This window comes from Oryx dammah, unplaced genomic scaffold, assembly GCF_014754425.2.
Source record: "Oryx dammah isolate SB20612 unplaced genomic scaffold, SCBI_Odam_1.1 HiC_scaffold_27, whole genome shotgun sequence".
NCBI classification, from domain to species: Eukaryota; Metazoa; Chordata; class Mammalia; order Artiodactyla; family Bovidae; genus Oryx; species Oryx dammah.
In genome coordinates, this window is record NW_024070211.1 from 2624202 (window position 1) to 2639843 (window position 15642).

General features: G+C 51.9%; 1 protein-coding gene across 3 annotated transcripts in view; it reads right to left on the reverse strand.

The window, feature by feature from the left end:
* UBR4 (ubiquitin protein ligase E3 component n-recognin 4) overlaps positions 1-15642 on the reverse strand; it is a 131626-nt gene that overhangs the window by 66955 nt on the left and 49029 nt on the right. For 2 of the 3 annotated variants that reach the window (XR_005719112.1, XM_040229415.1), the window contains exons 40-56: positions 15117-15299; positions 14112-14270; positions 13624-13776; positions 12934-13161; positions 12173-12330; positions 11086-11257; positions 10641-10842; positions 9278-9441; positions 8631-8847; positions 7564-7780; positions 6766-6798; positions 5583-5646; positions 5013-5147; positions 3858-4032; positions 2837-2977; positions 1938-2059; positions 1177-1288 (exon numbers count right to left, since the gene is read on the reverse strand). Coding sequence is in view for 2 of the 3 variants with exons in the window: in XM_040229415.1 (XP_040085349.1) it covers positions 1177-1288; positions 1938-2059; positions 2837-2977; positions 3858-4032; positions 5013-5147; positions 5583-5646; positions 6766-6798; positions 7564-7780; positions 8631-8847; positions 9278-9441; positions 10641-10842; positions 11086-11257; positions 12173-12330; positions 12934-13161; positions 13624-13776; positions 14112-14270; positions 15117-15299 (2635 nt within the window). In the remaining variant the exon portion in view is untranslated. The remainder of the gene's footprint in view (positions 1-1176; positions 1289-1937; positions 2060-2836; positions 2978-3857; positions 4033-5012; positions 5148-5582; positions 5647-6765; positions 6799-7563; positions 7781-8630; positions 8848-9277; positions 9442-10640; positions 10843-11085; positions 11258-12172; positions 12331-12933; positions 13162-13623; positions 13777-14111; positions 14271-15116; positions 15300-15642) is intronic. The other variant, XM_040229416.1, reaches the window with a different exon arrangement.

Below are 15642 nucleotides of genomic sequence, written 5' to 3' on the forward strand. Positions count from 1 at the left end.
GCAGAGGGGAGAGGCGGCCTGAAAACGGAGACGGCTAGGTTGGACTCCTAACTGTCAGAAGAGGGTGGAGACCTCGCCTTCTGCTTGATGGGCTGAACACACATGTGGATGCGGCCTTAACTGGAAACAAACTGTTGCTGGATGCGAGATTCTCCTCAGAGAAAAGATGCACACCTCGCTGCCTGACGCAAGACTTATTAAGGTGAGTGGCATTCACGGGGCGCTATCTGAAGGTCGTGAAGCTGCATGAGCGCCTCCAGACCTGCACTGCGCCAGGAGCAGCCACAGCCCCGAGCTGCAACGGGGCAGCCCCGGGGAAAGGGGTGCTGCTGTGCACAGCACACACCAGATGCTCCGAACTCTGCCAAACACTTGTTTCAGGGACGGAGGATGTTCTTCCACCACTGATTCTTTAGATTAACTGCATGTTAAAATGATATTTTTTAACACTGGATTATCAGTAAGTTCATGTCACGTATTTCTTTTTACTCTTTATCAAGTGGCTAATAGAAAACCTTAAACTACCTATGTGACTCTCACTGGAGTTTTACTCCTGAGCCAAACCAAGTAACCAGAGTTACACAAGATACCAAGGCTACGATTCGGACAATTTTTAGAACTGCTTTTACTAAAATGTTAAATGTATGTCCTTGACTTGTATCCAACTGTATCAAGAAGGAACTTTCTTGTGAAATTTACCTTCAATCTTACTGGAGGTAAGACCATTGAGCATAGGCAACAAAATGGACCCTTAACTAAGAGCATTCATACCAGGAAATTTTTCAGTTCCTGAAAAATGGAGGGTTTTTTTAGTCACTATGATTTTTGAACTGTTCTCGTTTTTTCTATGGCTTTTTAGAAGCTTTCTGCCAAATACAAGCACTTCATCTAACTACCACACAGGACTCCGTGATGTAGACTTTACGTCCTTGGCTTGATTTTACTAGTATACCTTTATCTTCTCTTGGCTTCCACTTCCCTTCCTCTTATTCTACTTGCTGTAAGCTTTTTACACGCCATCTTCAATCCTTCGCGGCGTAAGGCAGAGTGCACGCATGGACACGGAGACACAAGTCTCCAGGACCTCGGCCACACGAGCAGCGTGCCCTACAGCCGTGTCTGCCTTCTCCCCCACCCCCCACGCTCACACGAGCCCAAACGCAGACCTCACATTACCCATTGGAGTGTTGCTTCGAGGGGAGGAGGGCAACGTCACGTGTCTCCGTTTGTTCCTCGGCCTGAGGACGCGAATTAGAGCTTGTTTACAAGAGAAGCTCACAGCAGGATCCTGAGGTTGAAAGAAACCATCATTCTTAGGTTTTAACGTCATCTATGACACCGTCTATAAAACACTCTGCGTTCTTGGACCACAGCTGACGCGCACGTGGAGAACCTGCCTCCTCTCACCTGCACCCTGCTGCATCAGGCCAGTGGCCAAGCCTGCCCCCCGACCTGGCAGAGGGAAGACCTGTACACTGCATCCGGATCGTAGCCCCTGGTAACAGACTGGCAGGCCACTTGTCCCTGAAGCCCCTTCGGCTCTCTACACCCGGGTTTTGCCTTTTCCTCAGAGGACCAGGGTCATCTTAAGTCTGTGCTAAAACCAGTCCTTTCAACACTAGCTTCTGTGCTGGAGTCACAGAAAGCAGACCCTGATGGTATTCATCCAGGTACTCATTCAATTAATACTTACTGAGCACTAACTGTGAAATAACCATCAGCAACTGGATGAGAAAGACCAAGTCCATTCCCTCTTCCAACTTTTCTTTCCATAGAATGAGTAAGGCGTTACAGGTTTTACTGATCTTCCAAATTCTCAATTCCCATTGCCCTCCCTTAAGTCTATTTTACTTCATTAGATAGCAAACTTACAAAAACATTTTTTCCAGGCGTTAGGCTGGTTAGTTACGATTATCAGGGGTGGTGAGGATACGTACGGGACACAAGAGCATCTGCATGTAGACCCTGGATGCTGTGTTAATGCAGTCCAGCTCACAGGTACAGTAGCCGTGGATGATGTCCACCAGAGCATTGACAGTAGCTTCAATGTGAGTCAGGCCTAAAGGAGGAAACACACAGGGAGAAACAAACAGAACGCACACACACAGAATGCAGGCCATCAGTGTAATTTATGATTTGTTCCATTAATCGTCTCCTAAATCTCTCCAATTGCCCCAAAAGCTCTTCCAGATACCCTGCATCACAGAAACAAATAGATCTACTCTCTATAGATATCAAAATACAGAGCAGACAAGTGTGAAGAGGTGAGCAGAGTCCAGATGTTCCCAATGATCCCCAGACCTCAAGTGATCAAGACGTCCTGAACACGCGCCTGGGGTTTCCTGCCCAAGCAACACCCAGACGCCAATGAGTAGCAGAGGCCTTTCCATTTTTCCAGACTGCCACTCAGAGCGGACCCTTCCACCTAACCCCAGAGAGCGTGAAGAGTTAGACACGAAAGGCAGTGAGAGCTCAGAAATACAGAGATTCTCAAGATGATGTTTACCTTTTACCTTTTTAACTTGCTTTGAATCAACCTTTCCAAGATTTTTTTAAAACAATCGTAAACACCACTAAGGAGGCATACACGCACACACACACGCGCGCACGTCTTTATGTGAAGTATGCAACCCGACATGGAGAGATCAAGAAAGTCCCATTCCTCTGCTACACTGCTAAATTCCTCCATCAGTAACATTGACCTCACAGACTTGTATTTCCTAAATATTCACTCTGGAAGAGATGTATGATGAAGGCTCAAGGGGAAGAGTACAATCTGTTCAAAGAAAGAACTTACATCAGGTTTCACTATCAAATGTCCCTTTTAACATGATACCTGGCAGGCAGGCAGGTGCCAAGAAGGCATTCTTGGGTTTGGAGGCGTGGAGTTTCCAGAAGTGGTTCACCAGCTGCGTGATGAAACTACAGGAGTCTCCCTCCAACTGCTTCTGAGGTTCTCGCCCCTCATCTGCTCCTTCTAAGCAGGAGGAAAAAAAAAGTGATTAACGATGGTAAATTGAAGATGGAATTTAATTTGTTTTAAGGTTAACTCAGGTCAAGGAAGCTTGCCTGGGGAGGGAGTTTCAAGTGGGGCCCCAATCAATATGCCAACTATCCCTAGATTCCAGCAGGCACATCTAGGAAAAAAACAGTCTGGGAGAGGAATATCACAGAAAACAGTGTATGTTAGAATTAAGTAGCAGGGGGAGCATTCAGGATCTTACAGCAGAGTCAGAGATCTCAGGTCCAACTGTTCGACTTCTAAAACCTAGGGGAACATCTAAGATTTTCTAAAAAGATTCCTGGGTTATAGTATTAGAGGAAAAACAGGATGACGACAACCTATGGGAACATGTGAATAACAGAACCGTAAAGGCATCCATAAGCTCTAGTTGATGAAAGCCAAGCAGGTGCGGTACCCAGCCAGCATGAGGAGAGGAGGAAACAGCATCAAGCGCTGAGAAAGGCTACTACTCATGTTAACAAAATACTGGCAAACGAACAGCACAAAAGCGAAAGATATGACTGAGTCTATTGCTCTAAAGCAACCAGGGCACAAGCTTCACTCTCCCCTGAAGGTTTCACAGAGGCAGTGCCTTCAGAGACCGACTGCATCTGACGCCCAGAACACGGAGTAAACTCAGGAGCAATCCAGGGGCAAGCAGCAGAAGGAGCACCTATTCATTAAAATGGCACAGCTTCAACGCCAGAGGCCCTGCAGCTATAAAGGCAAGATGGTGAGGCCCCTATCTCAGAGCACGGAATCCATCAGAGGCCAGAGAGAACCCCGAGAGACGAGAGAGTGAAGAAGACGCGCAGGCAGGTTTCAGGACCGCGGCCACACAGGCCAAGTTCACCTGTTTCCATCTGAGGCAGCTTTGACTCCGTGAAGTGCACAAGGTTGTTGGGGCGCATGATGGCGATGGAGCGTGCTGTGACCACCAGCCTCTGGAAGACCTCAGGGTCCAGATCCTTGCCTTCTTTGCTTGATGTGTTGAGACACTGCACAGCTTTGCTCAGCAAGGCCTGATCCTACAACAAAAGAATCACAGAGGATGAGCCAAAGGCAAAGAAGGCCTGGGTACTAAAGCCCAGAGGAGAAGGAACTGGCAGATTGTCAGGCCGGCGACTTCCTCTCAAGGGAACAGGTTAATTACCACCAACTACCTGAAAGAAACCTTCAGGGCAGCCCAACACAGTTCTACTTCTTAAAGACATAAAATGTTAAAGCCACTTAAAAATATTCAAAACCCATGAAATCAGTATCAAAGTCTGATTGGAAAACCAGAACCGGCCGATTCTCCAGAATGGCAACATCCCAGATTTCTTTCCTACAGTCATTTCTCTGCAGGTTCATACCAAAGCTATGTTTCCAAAACTGCCTTTCCTTGAGAGGTTCAGCGAGTTAAACTCTCATTTCTTAATTCTCTGCACTGGAGGCGGAAAAGCTAACCAAGGCATTAGGGCTGGTGGTTCCCTCCTGATGGATCTGAAATGTTGACACTCTTTTCTATTTATAGAAACTGGCCGAACTTACTGCCTTCCATTGCTACTTACTTTAATAGGCGAGAGTCCCTTTCCCCAGACTTCCCCAAGTCTCTTTCACCCACTCACCAAATTCTTCACAAGCAAGTAAGCCCACCTCCCTGAGGTCTGTGCAAGAGTGAAGACACCGGTAGTCCTGACCTCCTGAGTGACGTCTCCCCTGCCCTCCAGTGAGAAGCCCCCCAACTCAAATGTCCCTCCTCTCCCTTCCTTAAATCTTGTCGATTCTATTAAAGTAACAGGAGGAAGGAAAAAAAGAACGCAAACCAGGGGCCTGTTAGAGGCTTGTCCTCATTCTGAGCGATACTCATTTCTCAGGAGAAACTAGAGGCTATGTGGGTCTAAACTCAACGCTCTCCTCTCCCCACCTGACTCCATGACACCCTTGCTTGGCATCCAAAAGCCAACTTACTTGCTCTCCTGTCAGTGACACCACGTCCACTTTGACAGAAGACGCCCTTGATTACCTTGTGGCTGTGGTAGGCTGAGCGGCTGGTGTGCAGGCTGGCCAGAAGGCTCTTGGACTGCTGCTGGACGCTGGCCGGGGCTGGCAGGGACAGCAGCAGCGTGGCCAGCTCCTGAGCTGCGCTCTTGTTTCTCTCCTGATGCAGAAGACAGCAGGGTCACCACTGGCCCCACACCATCCATGCAGGATGGGCTGACCACACTCTGCCCTCCCTCTCCCCCTTCCCGGCTACCAGGACTAGCTAGGGCTCCAATGGGCCACAAGGAACAAAACAAACAACTTCAGAGATTACAACCCCCCCACAACATCGGTACAGAGATCAAGACCAAGGTCAGGACTCCTGCAACAGTGCTCTTTAATCAGCACTCATCCTGTTTACAGAACACTTTCACCATGGGTCCCCTGGAAATAGGACATAAAGCCTTAAGCTGAAGACTCCTCTGGACCACCTCTGCAAATCAAGATCATGCTATAAATGTACTTGAGCTGAAAGGCTTTGGGGCCTCTGCCCACTCCACTGACCTCCTGCCTCTTCAGAAAGCTCCCATGTGCTTTTAAAAAAGTAACTTGCCTTCTCAATGATTGGGCCAACAGCAAAGCAGCTTTCCAGGGCTTCTAAAGAACTCACAACCAGCCTGGGGAGACAGAAAAGCTGGCTTGAGTACACGAGCCCCCCTTGCCTCTGCCTGGTGCTTTAGCCTGCACAGACTATAGTCCTGAGGCCCTCAGGGACGACCAGTGAATGCCAACCACGAAATCAAAGCGTGGGAAGACCGGCCACAGGCCCCACACAAGCCGTTCCCGGCGTAAGAGGCCGGGAGGAAACTGGCTCCTTCCGGAGCTTGTAGATCAACCTGAGGCCACGCTCATAATCCGCGACTCAAAGACAGGGCTTTCCTTCCTCAAAGAGGATAAAGGCGCTTCCTTCTGCTGCCTGCGGCAGGGATCACGGAGACAGGCTTAACAGTCTCGATGTGACAGGACCCAAAGCTCAGGTGCCCCGAGGTCAGTGGGCAAAGGGGAGACACCAAGGGAAAGGTTCAGGCCATCTTCTTACACTGGGAGAGCTGTGCTTACACCTGACTTACACCTCCAAGAACGTGCACAAAAGCACTTCCTAGGAGGCGCCCAGTATGGGGAAGAGAACCAACTGGACTTTTAGGTTCATGCCAATTATCAACATTCAAAGGGTACAATAAAGCCCCTTTAGAAAACTGGGCAATTTTCCCTAAGGGAAGGATAAGAAACCCAACCACTGAAGGGTACAAAGGGAAACACTCCCCATGGCTCCCTCATGTGCGTTTAAGGCAGCACAGTAAAAAGACCAACGTCGTGAGGGCTGAAGCTCTGGACAGACAGGGGACAGTGTGGAGAAGGTAGCTGGTAAGAAAAAGGTCAAGGGGCAGAGGGCAGCAGTAGAGAGGGACCTGGGGCATAAAACCTAGGAGGACAGAACAAGCTCCCTGGCTGTTCCGACGAGAGACCTTCTCCACTGACTCAGCGCCCCACCCCCTCCTCACCCCTGCAGAGGGCGGAAGGGGAAGGCAGGGGCGGCCGACACCAAGTGCGCACGTCCAACCCCCCGCATTCTCCATGGGGACACGGGACAGCTCTGCAGCCATGCAACGATGGGGACAGAAAGAAGCAGCAGGACTTGTCCACAGAAGCGGAACCAACGCAAAGCCACGCCATCAGTTACACGGCTCTCTAACACACACTCGCTCGTGCAAAGAAATGAAAGAGCACATACTAACCAGTCCAGCTTGGTTAGGGACTCAGTTTCAGAACTTGGGGGAGAAGCAAAAGGAAAAAAAAAAGGAAAAAAATGTGAAGCTCAGAGAAACCTGGAAACACATCCTAAGCAAACAATATAAGAATAGAGTGGGAAGGGCGTGGGGAGACAGAAAGAAGGAGGGGCGGGGAGGCTGCTGGTGGGAGGCAGTGATTCCAAGCCAGGCTACTCTGATGCCTTCAATGTAAGAGCTGAACGTCTTACATTCCGAGTCACCGCATCTACCGCGGCTAACCAGCAGCTCCCCAGCACAAAGAAGCCAAGCGCAGTGCTTAAGAAGGCCACTGGGGGGAGCCCCAGGGGGCTCTGAACTCTGCTACAAGAAGCCTTGGACAGCCTCTTGGCAGCAGTGTTATTACCACAGGAAGTAACTGCTGCAGAGAAAGATTAAAAGATGATGAGATAGGAATGAAAGGGAAGATTTTTCCCTACAATTTCAGCAGGACTGGATCCTAATCTCTAACTCTGGCTCAAGCGTCGTCTGGTCAGCAGCCTCTGACTGCTCCCAAGGACACCTGAGCAGTAAGAGAAGGGAAGGGACAGCAGCCCCCGGGCAGAGCCCTGGGAGTCAGCCGGCTCTGAGCACGCCGCCAAGCCCTGTCTGCTCATCAGGAGACCCTGCATGCGGGGGCAGTGTGAAATCCTGAAAATCACAGGCCAGGCCTGGGACACTTAGGAGGGGCTTGGTCTCTCAAGACTCAGGTTCCGCCGGGAGAGCGGAGCTGGCGGGAACAAAGGGCTGCCCCGCCAGCGCTGGTACCTCTCCAGGACGGTTCCGCCTGTGGCAGCGGGGGCCGCCGAATCACTGTCTCCAGTGCCGTTGCTCTGGGTCAGGTTCGAAGGACAGATGTTGCTGACAGAGGCAGCAGGGAATTCTTCCGGAGGCTCATCAGGCCAGCCAAACTGCTCCTTAGTCTTGCCATAAATTTTCACAGCATCGATCATGGTGACGCCTGCTGGATCCACCGAGGCCCCAACTGCAACAAGCACGAGAAGCCTTTAGGAAGCACGCTCTCTGCAGGGCGACACCACCCCCTCCAGAGCAGAGACCAGACTGGTGTGGACAACGTGGTGAGCCACACCCAGGTCACAGTCAGAGAGGAACTGCATCTCCCGAGACTTCAGCAGCACCTTCACTTGGCGCAGACGCTGGGTACATGCAGAAACAGTTCCATGAACCCAAAGTCTGTGACGCCTCCTACTCAGAAGAAGAGACCCCAAACACCAGTGCAGGGATCCTCTGGTGCCATCAGAACACCATGTCTCCCAACTCCACCCCCAGGGACCTCTAAACACTCCTTTTGTTCAAAGCACAGATCATCCTCATTCATACTAACAGCAACTGTTTCTGCAAGAGAGTATCAAACAGGTGGCCAGTAAATGGTAGGGAAAGTTGTCCACCTCATGGAAGGCCCAGGGATGTCTACTCTGAGGTTTTAAGGGCACTGCTAAACACCTCTCATTGACGTGTGCCCTGAGGCCCTCAACTGCACCTTCAGACCACTTTGTGATGGCAGGTGTTAATATCACTGCCTTTCTGCCTAGACAGGCAGGCAGCCCCATCAGCAAAGTCACCCAAGCCTACAGAACGGAGCCCTGAAGCAGCTGCCTCTGTCTATACCCGCCCCATCCTCAAGTATATCCCTTTCCTGTCATCTTGCCTTCTTTATATCTCAAATAAAGCTCAACATTTCCTGATGACAGAGATCACAGAGCTATCAGTACAGCAAGGGGACCCCAGAATCCTGCAAAGCCACAGAGAAGTGGCCCCTCGGTCAGAATTAACCATGAGACGGATACAATCTGCGCCAGGAGCTGGGGACTCACTGAAGAGGTTCAGCTTCTTATCAGCCTGCAGGGCTTCTTCTCTGGTGAAGGGGAAGTCGAACCAGCGTGAGCGACTGAGGTTAAGCTGCATGGTTCTGCCGAAGATCTCAATGTACGACGGGGCCCGCTCAATTGCCTGGGTCCCAATCTGGATGCGCATGCCTGTCATCACCATGGTGCTGTTGTTGTTACTGATCTCGATGGTGAAGCCACCGGGCTGGAGGGCGAGAAGCGCACGTGGCAAAATGCACACAAGCTCTGAAGGGCCGACTTCCGGGCCCCCCTGAGACAGTTACCCACGCGCGATCCTACACAAGACCTCTACCCTTTAGTTCCTTGGCAACGACTCCTTTGCTTCCAAGGACGGGAAACACCGCAGGGAGGAGACCCTTCCGTATAGGGCTCCTTTTCTCCCCGGCATTAACCACCTCCCACCACCCTGTGCGTGGTAACCCTGCTGGTAACATGGGAGCGGCAGCCCTTCTGCATGGAGCTGAGAGTATCTGTTCACTCTGGGACCATTAGACTAGAGTCAAGGGTTAGAGACTGAGTCTTGCACCCTGACAGGAGAGGTGTTCCTCAAACCATACTGCTCGGGAGCCCTGCTACCCATGGACTGCACCCAGGGCTGTGCAGCCGGTCCTCACCTTGGTGTTGGCCACATACATGCCAGTGGAATTCAGCCGGTGCTTTATCTGCTGTGCATTGTAGACCTGCAGGAGGTCATTCCCACCAAACTCCACATCGGTCAGCTGCTGGTTGTGCTCAAAGAAGTCAATGGGGAAGGTCACCTGGCTGGAGGTGCGGGTTGCTGTGGAGGGCAGCGCCGGGGGGCCAGACAGCATCGTCGTTAGTGTGGCCCCACCAACTCTGCCCGAGCTCACACGCATGCGTCCCAACGTTAGGCCAACTCGGGATTACACGGTTGGCATCACTATGATGCCTACACGTGGTCAGCTGCCCAACAGTCACCACCCCCAACCACAACATGACCCTGCAGGGCAAAGACATCTGGGGTCAGGATCCGGAACACTCACTCACAACAGGCTCTCTCAGAGCTGGCTTATCTACAATGAATAAGAAACTCTCTCTTTATAGACGGTGAGATGCACAATTTTCTCAGACTCCAGGGAGGGGGAAGTTTCCTCAATTTTCTCAAGCACAGGCTCTAGAGCAGACTCCAGGGAGCGGGGAGAACGCTGTGATCATCTTTATGCTCAGACCGAAATTCAAGCGTTCACTCCTGGAAGAGTTCTGCTTCACCACTCAGGAGTAGGCCTCCCAGCTCAGACACCTACGATGGCTTCTACACGGCGTGTGTGTGTGCTCACTCTCTTCAGTCGTGTCTGACTCTTTGCGGCCCCATGGACTCTAGCCCACCAGGCTCTGTCCATGGGATTTTTCTGGCAAGAGTACTGGAGTGGGTTGCCATGCCCTCCCCTCCAGGGGATCTTCTCAATCCAGGGATCGAACTCATGTCTCCTGCACTGCAGGTGGATTTTTCAGCTGAGCCACCAGGGAAAACCTGGCTTCTATGCTACTTGGTGAGAATGAGCCAACAGGGGGCGGGGTCTGCTCCCCCGCCAGTTCCGTCCTGCCTGCTGCATCAGGCAAGCCACCTTCCCTAAACCCAGAGAAAACCATCTCAGACCAGACCCAAGAGAGCACCCTTTCTTGGGCACCTAGGAACCACTGTCTGCAGAGGAGCGCCAACAAATGTTTGCCCTGCACAGAAAGGGGGTAGCTGTAGGAGCCCTGGCTCTGCTTCTGGGGGGCTAGCTAGCACCATTTCTACCTCTAGAAGCCACACTAGCAAGACAGTCCCCATCTCTTTCTTTGTCGTGCCACAAGGTGGGTGAGATCTTAGCCGGCCAGAGACTGAGCTCGCGCCCCTGCCCTGGAAGTGCAGAACCTCAGCCACTGAAGAGGCCCAGCCCCACTGCTCCTGGGCGTCCGTGGCTGTCTACCCCAGACCCCCTCCCCGGGCAGGCCTCGGCGGCAGGGCCTTACTGGTGGCAGCTGCCTTGCGCTTGCGGACGGGCCTCAGGACGCTGATGGCGCGGCCGGGCTGCAGGGAGGGCTGCAGCCAGTAGGAGGTGCTCTCCACGCTGGCCATGTAGATGCGCAGGCTGCCGTCCTCACACAGCAGAATCATCGTCGTGCGCTGCTGCTCGCTGCAGGCCGCGTGCCTGATGGCCACCACGTCCTGGATCTAGGGAGGGGCAGGCTGCATTAGTTCCCGCACCTACGCACCAGGACCTACACGGAGAGGCAGAGAGGCCACTGGCTTCACGGTCGACGGGGGGAATGCAAAAGGCCGGCAAAGAAAAGGCATCTAGGAGAAGAGTCTTCCATAGGCCTCCGTCAGAAGAGCTGGCAAAGGGACAGGATATACAAATACAAAAACAGGGCAGGGTCACGGGCTACTCAAGCGATGGGGAAACGTGGCACTCACCTTTGCTTTGGCAGGAAGAGTCTTAATCTCCTGGATGAGGAAAGTGTCTGGCTTCACCATCACCACGAGGGGCACGCCTGTAGTCTGCTGGACACAACACAGCAGGCCAGGGTGGTTCATCACCTCAGACCACTGACACAGAGCAGGAGGCGCCTTACTGCCGCCGTTGGAGCTGCGGACGACACAAGCGGCCCGTCAGGGCGTCACCCTCCCTCTTTCGCTGACCGGAAGGGCATCCTCACTACCTACTGGACTCAGAGAAATATACCCACCCGAGGACTCAAACTACCCAGGAGCCTCCAGTTTTACTCTGAGCCACACGTACAGTCTCACCCACCCCGCGCGCCCCAGCGGGAGTCCTGGTCCAGGCTCTCCCCTGTCTGAGGGGATCGGTGGCCCTATGTGCCTAAGGCTCTCAACTGCACAGGCCCACGGAGGTGCCAAAGGCTAACAACCCATTGTCCTTTTAAGAATTTCCAAGCATATCAAGCTATGAATGAATGGTGTCCATTTTATTTCACCCCAAACCAGCTGACTCACAAACAGAGGGCAGAGAGAAAGTGCCATAATTGCTTTTCAGTGGCCAAAAGGAAAGAGGGGAAGAAACCTTAAACCTTTTCTGCCTCCTTCTTAAATAAAACAGCCCCCACCTCACATACCCCTACCTTCTGGAAGCCTGATGACAGCCCCCGCCTCCCCAAACTCCCACCATGCCCCGTGGACTGACATCATGTTCTATTTACTGATCAACGCCTCCTCCACCCCAACCAGGAAGGAAACTTCAAGGGCATCTTAGCAGCAGGAATGTCTAGGAGAAAGAAACTGACATTCCCTTCTGAAAACTCTATCAAATTAAAATCACATTTGCTACCTTGACCATAGCTTTTCCTTCTACGTGACAGTGGCCCCCACAAACTACCTCTAACAGCCTGGGGGACAAACCACGCAGACTGGCCAACCTACCAACGCCGGATGCTGCCTAGTTTAGAGACCCCAAGCAGGGAAGGGAGAGCCCCTAGGAGGGGGCGGAGCTCCCCTACTGAACACAGGGCGCTGTGGAAGTTCAAGGCTAAGTGCTGAGCCCCACCTTTTGATGTTGATGGAGAAGAGCTGCAACACCTCCAGAGTCGTCCTACTGATGGTGGCTGCGAACGACCTGCCTTGACAGTAGCTGAAGAACAGCATCTGTAGCACGTGCGAGTAATAGACGGACACACCGCCGCCTGCCACCTGGCTGTTGCTGTCCTGTCACAACAGACACAACATCCACATTACGTCCGCAGGCCGCCGGGGCACTGGCGGTCCCTTCGGCTGGTCACTCATCTCATCTATTTGCTTGGTAACGTATGCAGGTGCGTTTCCTGATTTCTGGCTGCGCTGGGTCCTCGATGATGCACGCAGGCTTCCTCTACCTGTGGTGACCAGGGGCTGCTCTCTCCCTGCAGTGCAAGGGTCTCGCTGCAGACCTCAGGCTCTGACACTCGGGCTTCAGGAGTTGTAGCAGCCGGCTCAGTATCGCGGCTCATGGGCTCGGCTGCCCCATGGCGTGTGAATCTTTCCAGACAGGGATCAAACTCATGCCCCCTGCATTGGCAGGTGGATTCTCAACCACTGGACCCCCAAGGCCATCCCTGGTCATTCACTTTAGACCATGATTAAGGGCTCTCACTCTCCAACCAGAAGATCCCCGTGGTCAATCTTAAAAATACTAGGAGAATAAAGGAACTTCAAGTTTAATCCTTAAGAACTAGAGTTTTGCTGTCATGTAAAAGTTAAAAGAGAGACACTGAAAGAGCCGCTACGCTGATGAACCCTGGCCCGGAAGGAAGTGGCACCGTGCGCCCTAACCTTCAGGTCCTCGTGGTTGACCTCCAGCACGCTGGTGACATAGAAGGGTCCCTGCTGGGCACTGCTGGCCTCCTCCATGAGCTGCGTATAGATGTGCCCCGCTGAGGACATGATGACAATGATGCTCTTCCCCTCCTCGCTGAAGAGGAAGGTGACATCTCTTATCTTTGAGCTGGGCAGGAGAAAGTAGAAGGTGGGACTCAAGGCATCAACCGACAGGTCATAAATCTGCAAGAGAGAAGGAAGAAAGATCAAATAAGGGAGGTCCATCTCAGCCCCAGGCCCAAACGCTCCCAGCGCATGCAGGGAGTGGCGGTGGTGAGGAAGGGCACTCTTCTACTCAGCACACACCCGTCAGTGCTAGGCACTGGGCACACAAAGAGAAATAAGGTCTCTTTTCACTCTCTCTTAAGGGATGAGCAAAGAAGACACATAAATTCTATACCAGAACAGCAAATAAGAGCGGCACTGAATACAGCAGAGACTGAACCAGAACCAGTGCTCCATTACCTATACACACACAGCTCCTGCTCAGCAACAGGACAGAGAGTACCAAAATGCTAGGAGTTTTTATTTTTAATTTCTAAAAGAAGCTAGCACATGTACTGGAGATCTGCCATTCAGAATGGCATTCTGAATTTAAAAGCAAAACCACTGCAGGACCAGACAATCAAAGAGCTGTGCCTATACCTTGACAAAGTCTGCGGTGACGATCGCTAACTCAGTCTGTGAGCCAGGCAACCACACGGCTTTGATGATGAAGTTCCCTGTGGCCAACTGGGGGTGCAGAACCAAGTGATCCGAAACAGAGCCTGAGCTGCTGAAGGTCAGCACGTGGCAGTCCTGGGCACGGGTGGAGGAGCAGAACGGTTACAAGGCAATCTGGAAAGCAGGCTAACTCATTTCAGCGTTTAACAGTGCCTGTTCTTCCCCGGCACTCCCTGCCGGGGAAGTACTCAGACTGTCGAGTAACACGTTTAAGTGTCAAGAACACACAAAGCTTATTTCCAATAGAAGAGAAATCTGGATGACGTGGAAGAAATTCAGAGACTTCTTTTGTGTTCCCAATGGCTTTTAAGTTCCAATCTCAACAATGAGTAAGAGAAAGTGGAGCTAAGAACAGGAGAAAAGGTCACAGTGACCCATAGCTCAAAAGAACCAAACTGGATCAGGATTACCTTCAGCCCACAAACGGCCAGATAGTCCTCCTTGCAAGGATTCCCTGTGAGGCTCAGCACAGTGAAGGGCACCGGGGCAGAAGCCAGGCGGGTCAGAGTCAGCTTCCTCTTGCTAGAATCTGCTTGCTTCAGGAGAGCGGAGAGCTGGAGGACAGTGATCTGCCAGGGAATAATTAGCAATTTATTCTCAACCCTCTTCCTCTCAGAGAACACCAGCAGTAACAAAAGCTCCTTCACTAGAGCTGCTGATCTGGAGGCTTGTTTTTGTGAGCACAACTCTTCAAAAACCCAAGACCAGTATCAGCCTCTATTTTCTCTAAGGAACGGCATGCCTTTCATTTCTTCTTTCTAGAGGTGAGCAAAGAAGGCAGCTTCATGCACTCTGCCGGTAACACACTGAGCAGCCGCACGCACTACTGCCCACCCCTCGTCTCTCCATGAAAATGGTTTGAAAGTCTGTTAGAGCTGCTTGTATCTCTAGTCTCGTTTTCACTTAATGTAAAGGTAAAACAAATGAGGACACCAGAAAACAGAAAAGCTTGAGTAAGACACTCTCCTCTAACTTCTCCTCTTCTATAAAATGCCATAAACTTCCCTGGGTCTTCAAGAGGGCTGGGAGCGCAGGGAAGAACTAAATAAGGACCACCGAGGCCTCCTGGGCAGACTCTCCTCTCTCCACTGTGTCCCCCAGCGAGGCTAACCTGAGAAAGACTGCAAGCCACACTCCTGGGAGCCTCCAGTCGCTACCTTGGCCCAGGGGTCTGACTCACAGAGTGGGGACTGACTCGTTAGTCTCTGTTCTAGTCAGACTGGTTCTGAGTCTAATAAAGTAACTCAGGGTTCCAGCAAAAAACCTTGTTGAGATCTGTCCCTGAAGCTTCGCTAGAATTAATAAAAACGGACGTTTTCCTGGCAGGCCAATCTGAGTGGTCCCCCCTGTGTGTTCTGCTCAGCACCTACGACAAACATGGTCTCACATGAGAGGGAGGGGATTGGAGGACCCACCTTGCCTTTCTCGTGGCTGACAGCCAGATGCTGGCGGCGTCCGTGAGGGGAGGAGAGCACACACATAGCCACCCTTCTGAGCACATGGGCGCTAATCAGCTGGCGAATGGTCTGACCCTGGTCTCCACTGTAATTCATCCGAACATTCTCAAAGGCACCTTCCTGGGAGCCTAACGTGGGAACCTGGCGAAGACGAGAGAGAGAGCAGGCAGTAATGAGGCGAAACGCAACAGGTGGAGTCGCACACACGCACACTCGCACGACCGAAGTGATGCACAACCCAGTTACTCAGGAGCAATGGCTTCCGATTCCTGATCCATGGAGAGCTGATTCATCGAAATTACTGTCAGTCCAATAAGAACAACGCAGTAAGTGCTGCACAGAACTAAGTTAACATAAGTGCTGATTTTTTTAAGTGTTAAAAAGCACCTCTGTCTTTCTTTCTTTTTAGGCCACACCACACGGCTTGTGGGATCTCTGTTCCCCAACCAGGGATCGAACCCGGGCCCTCAACAGTGAAAGCACT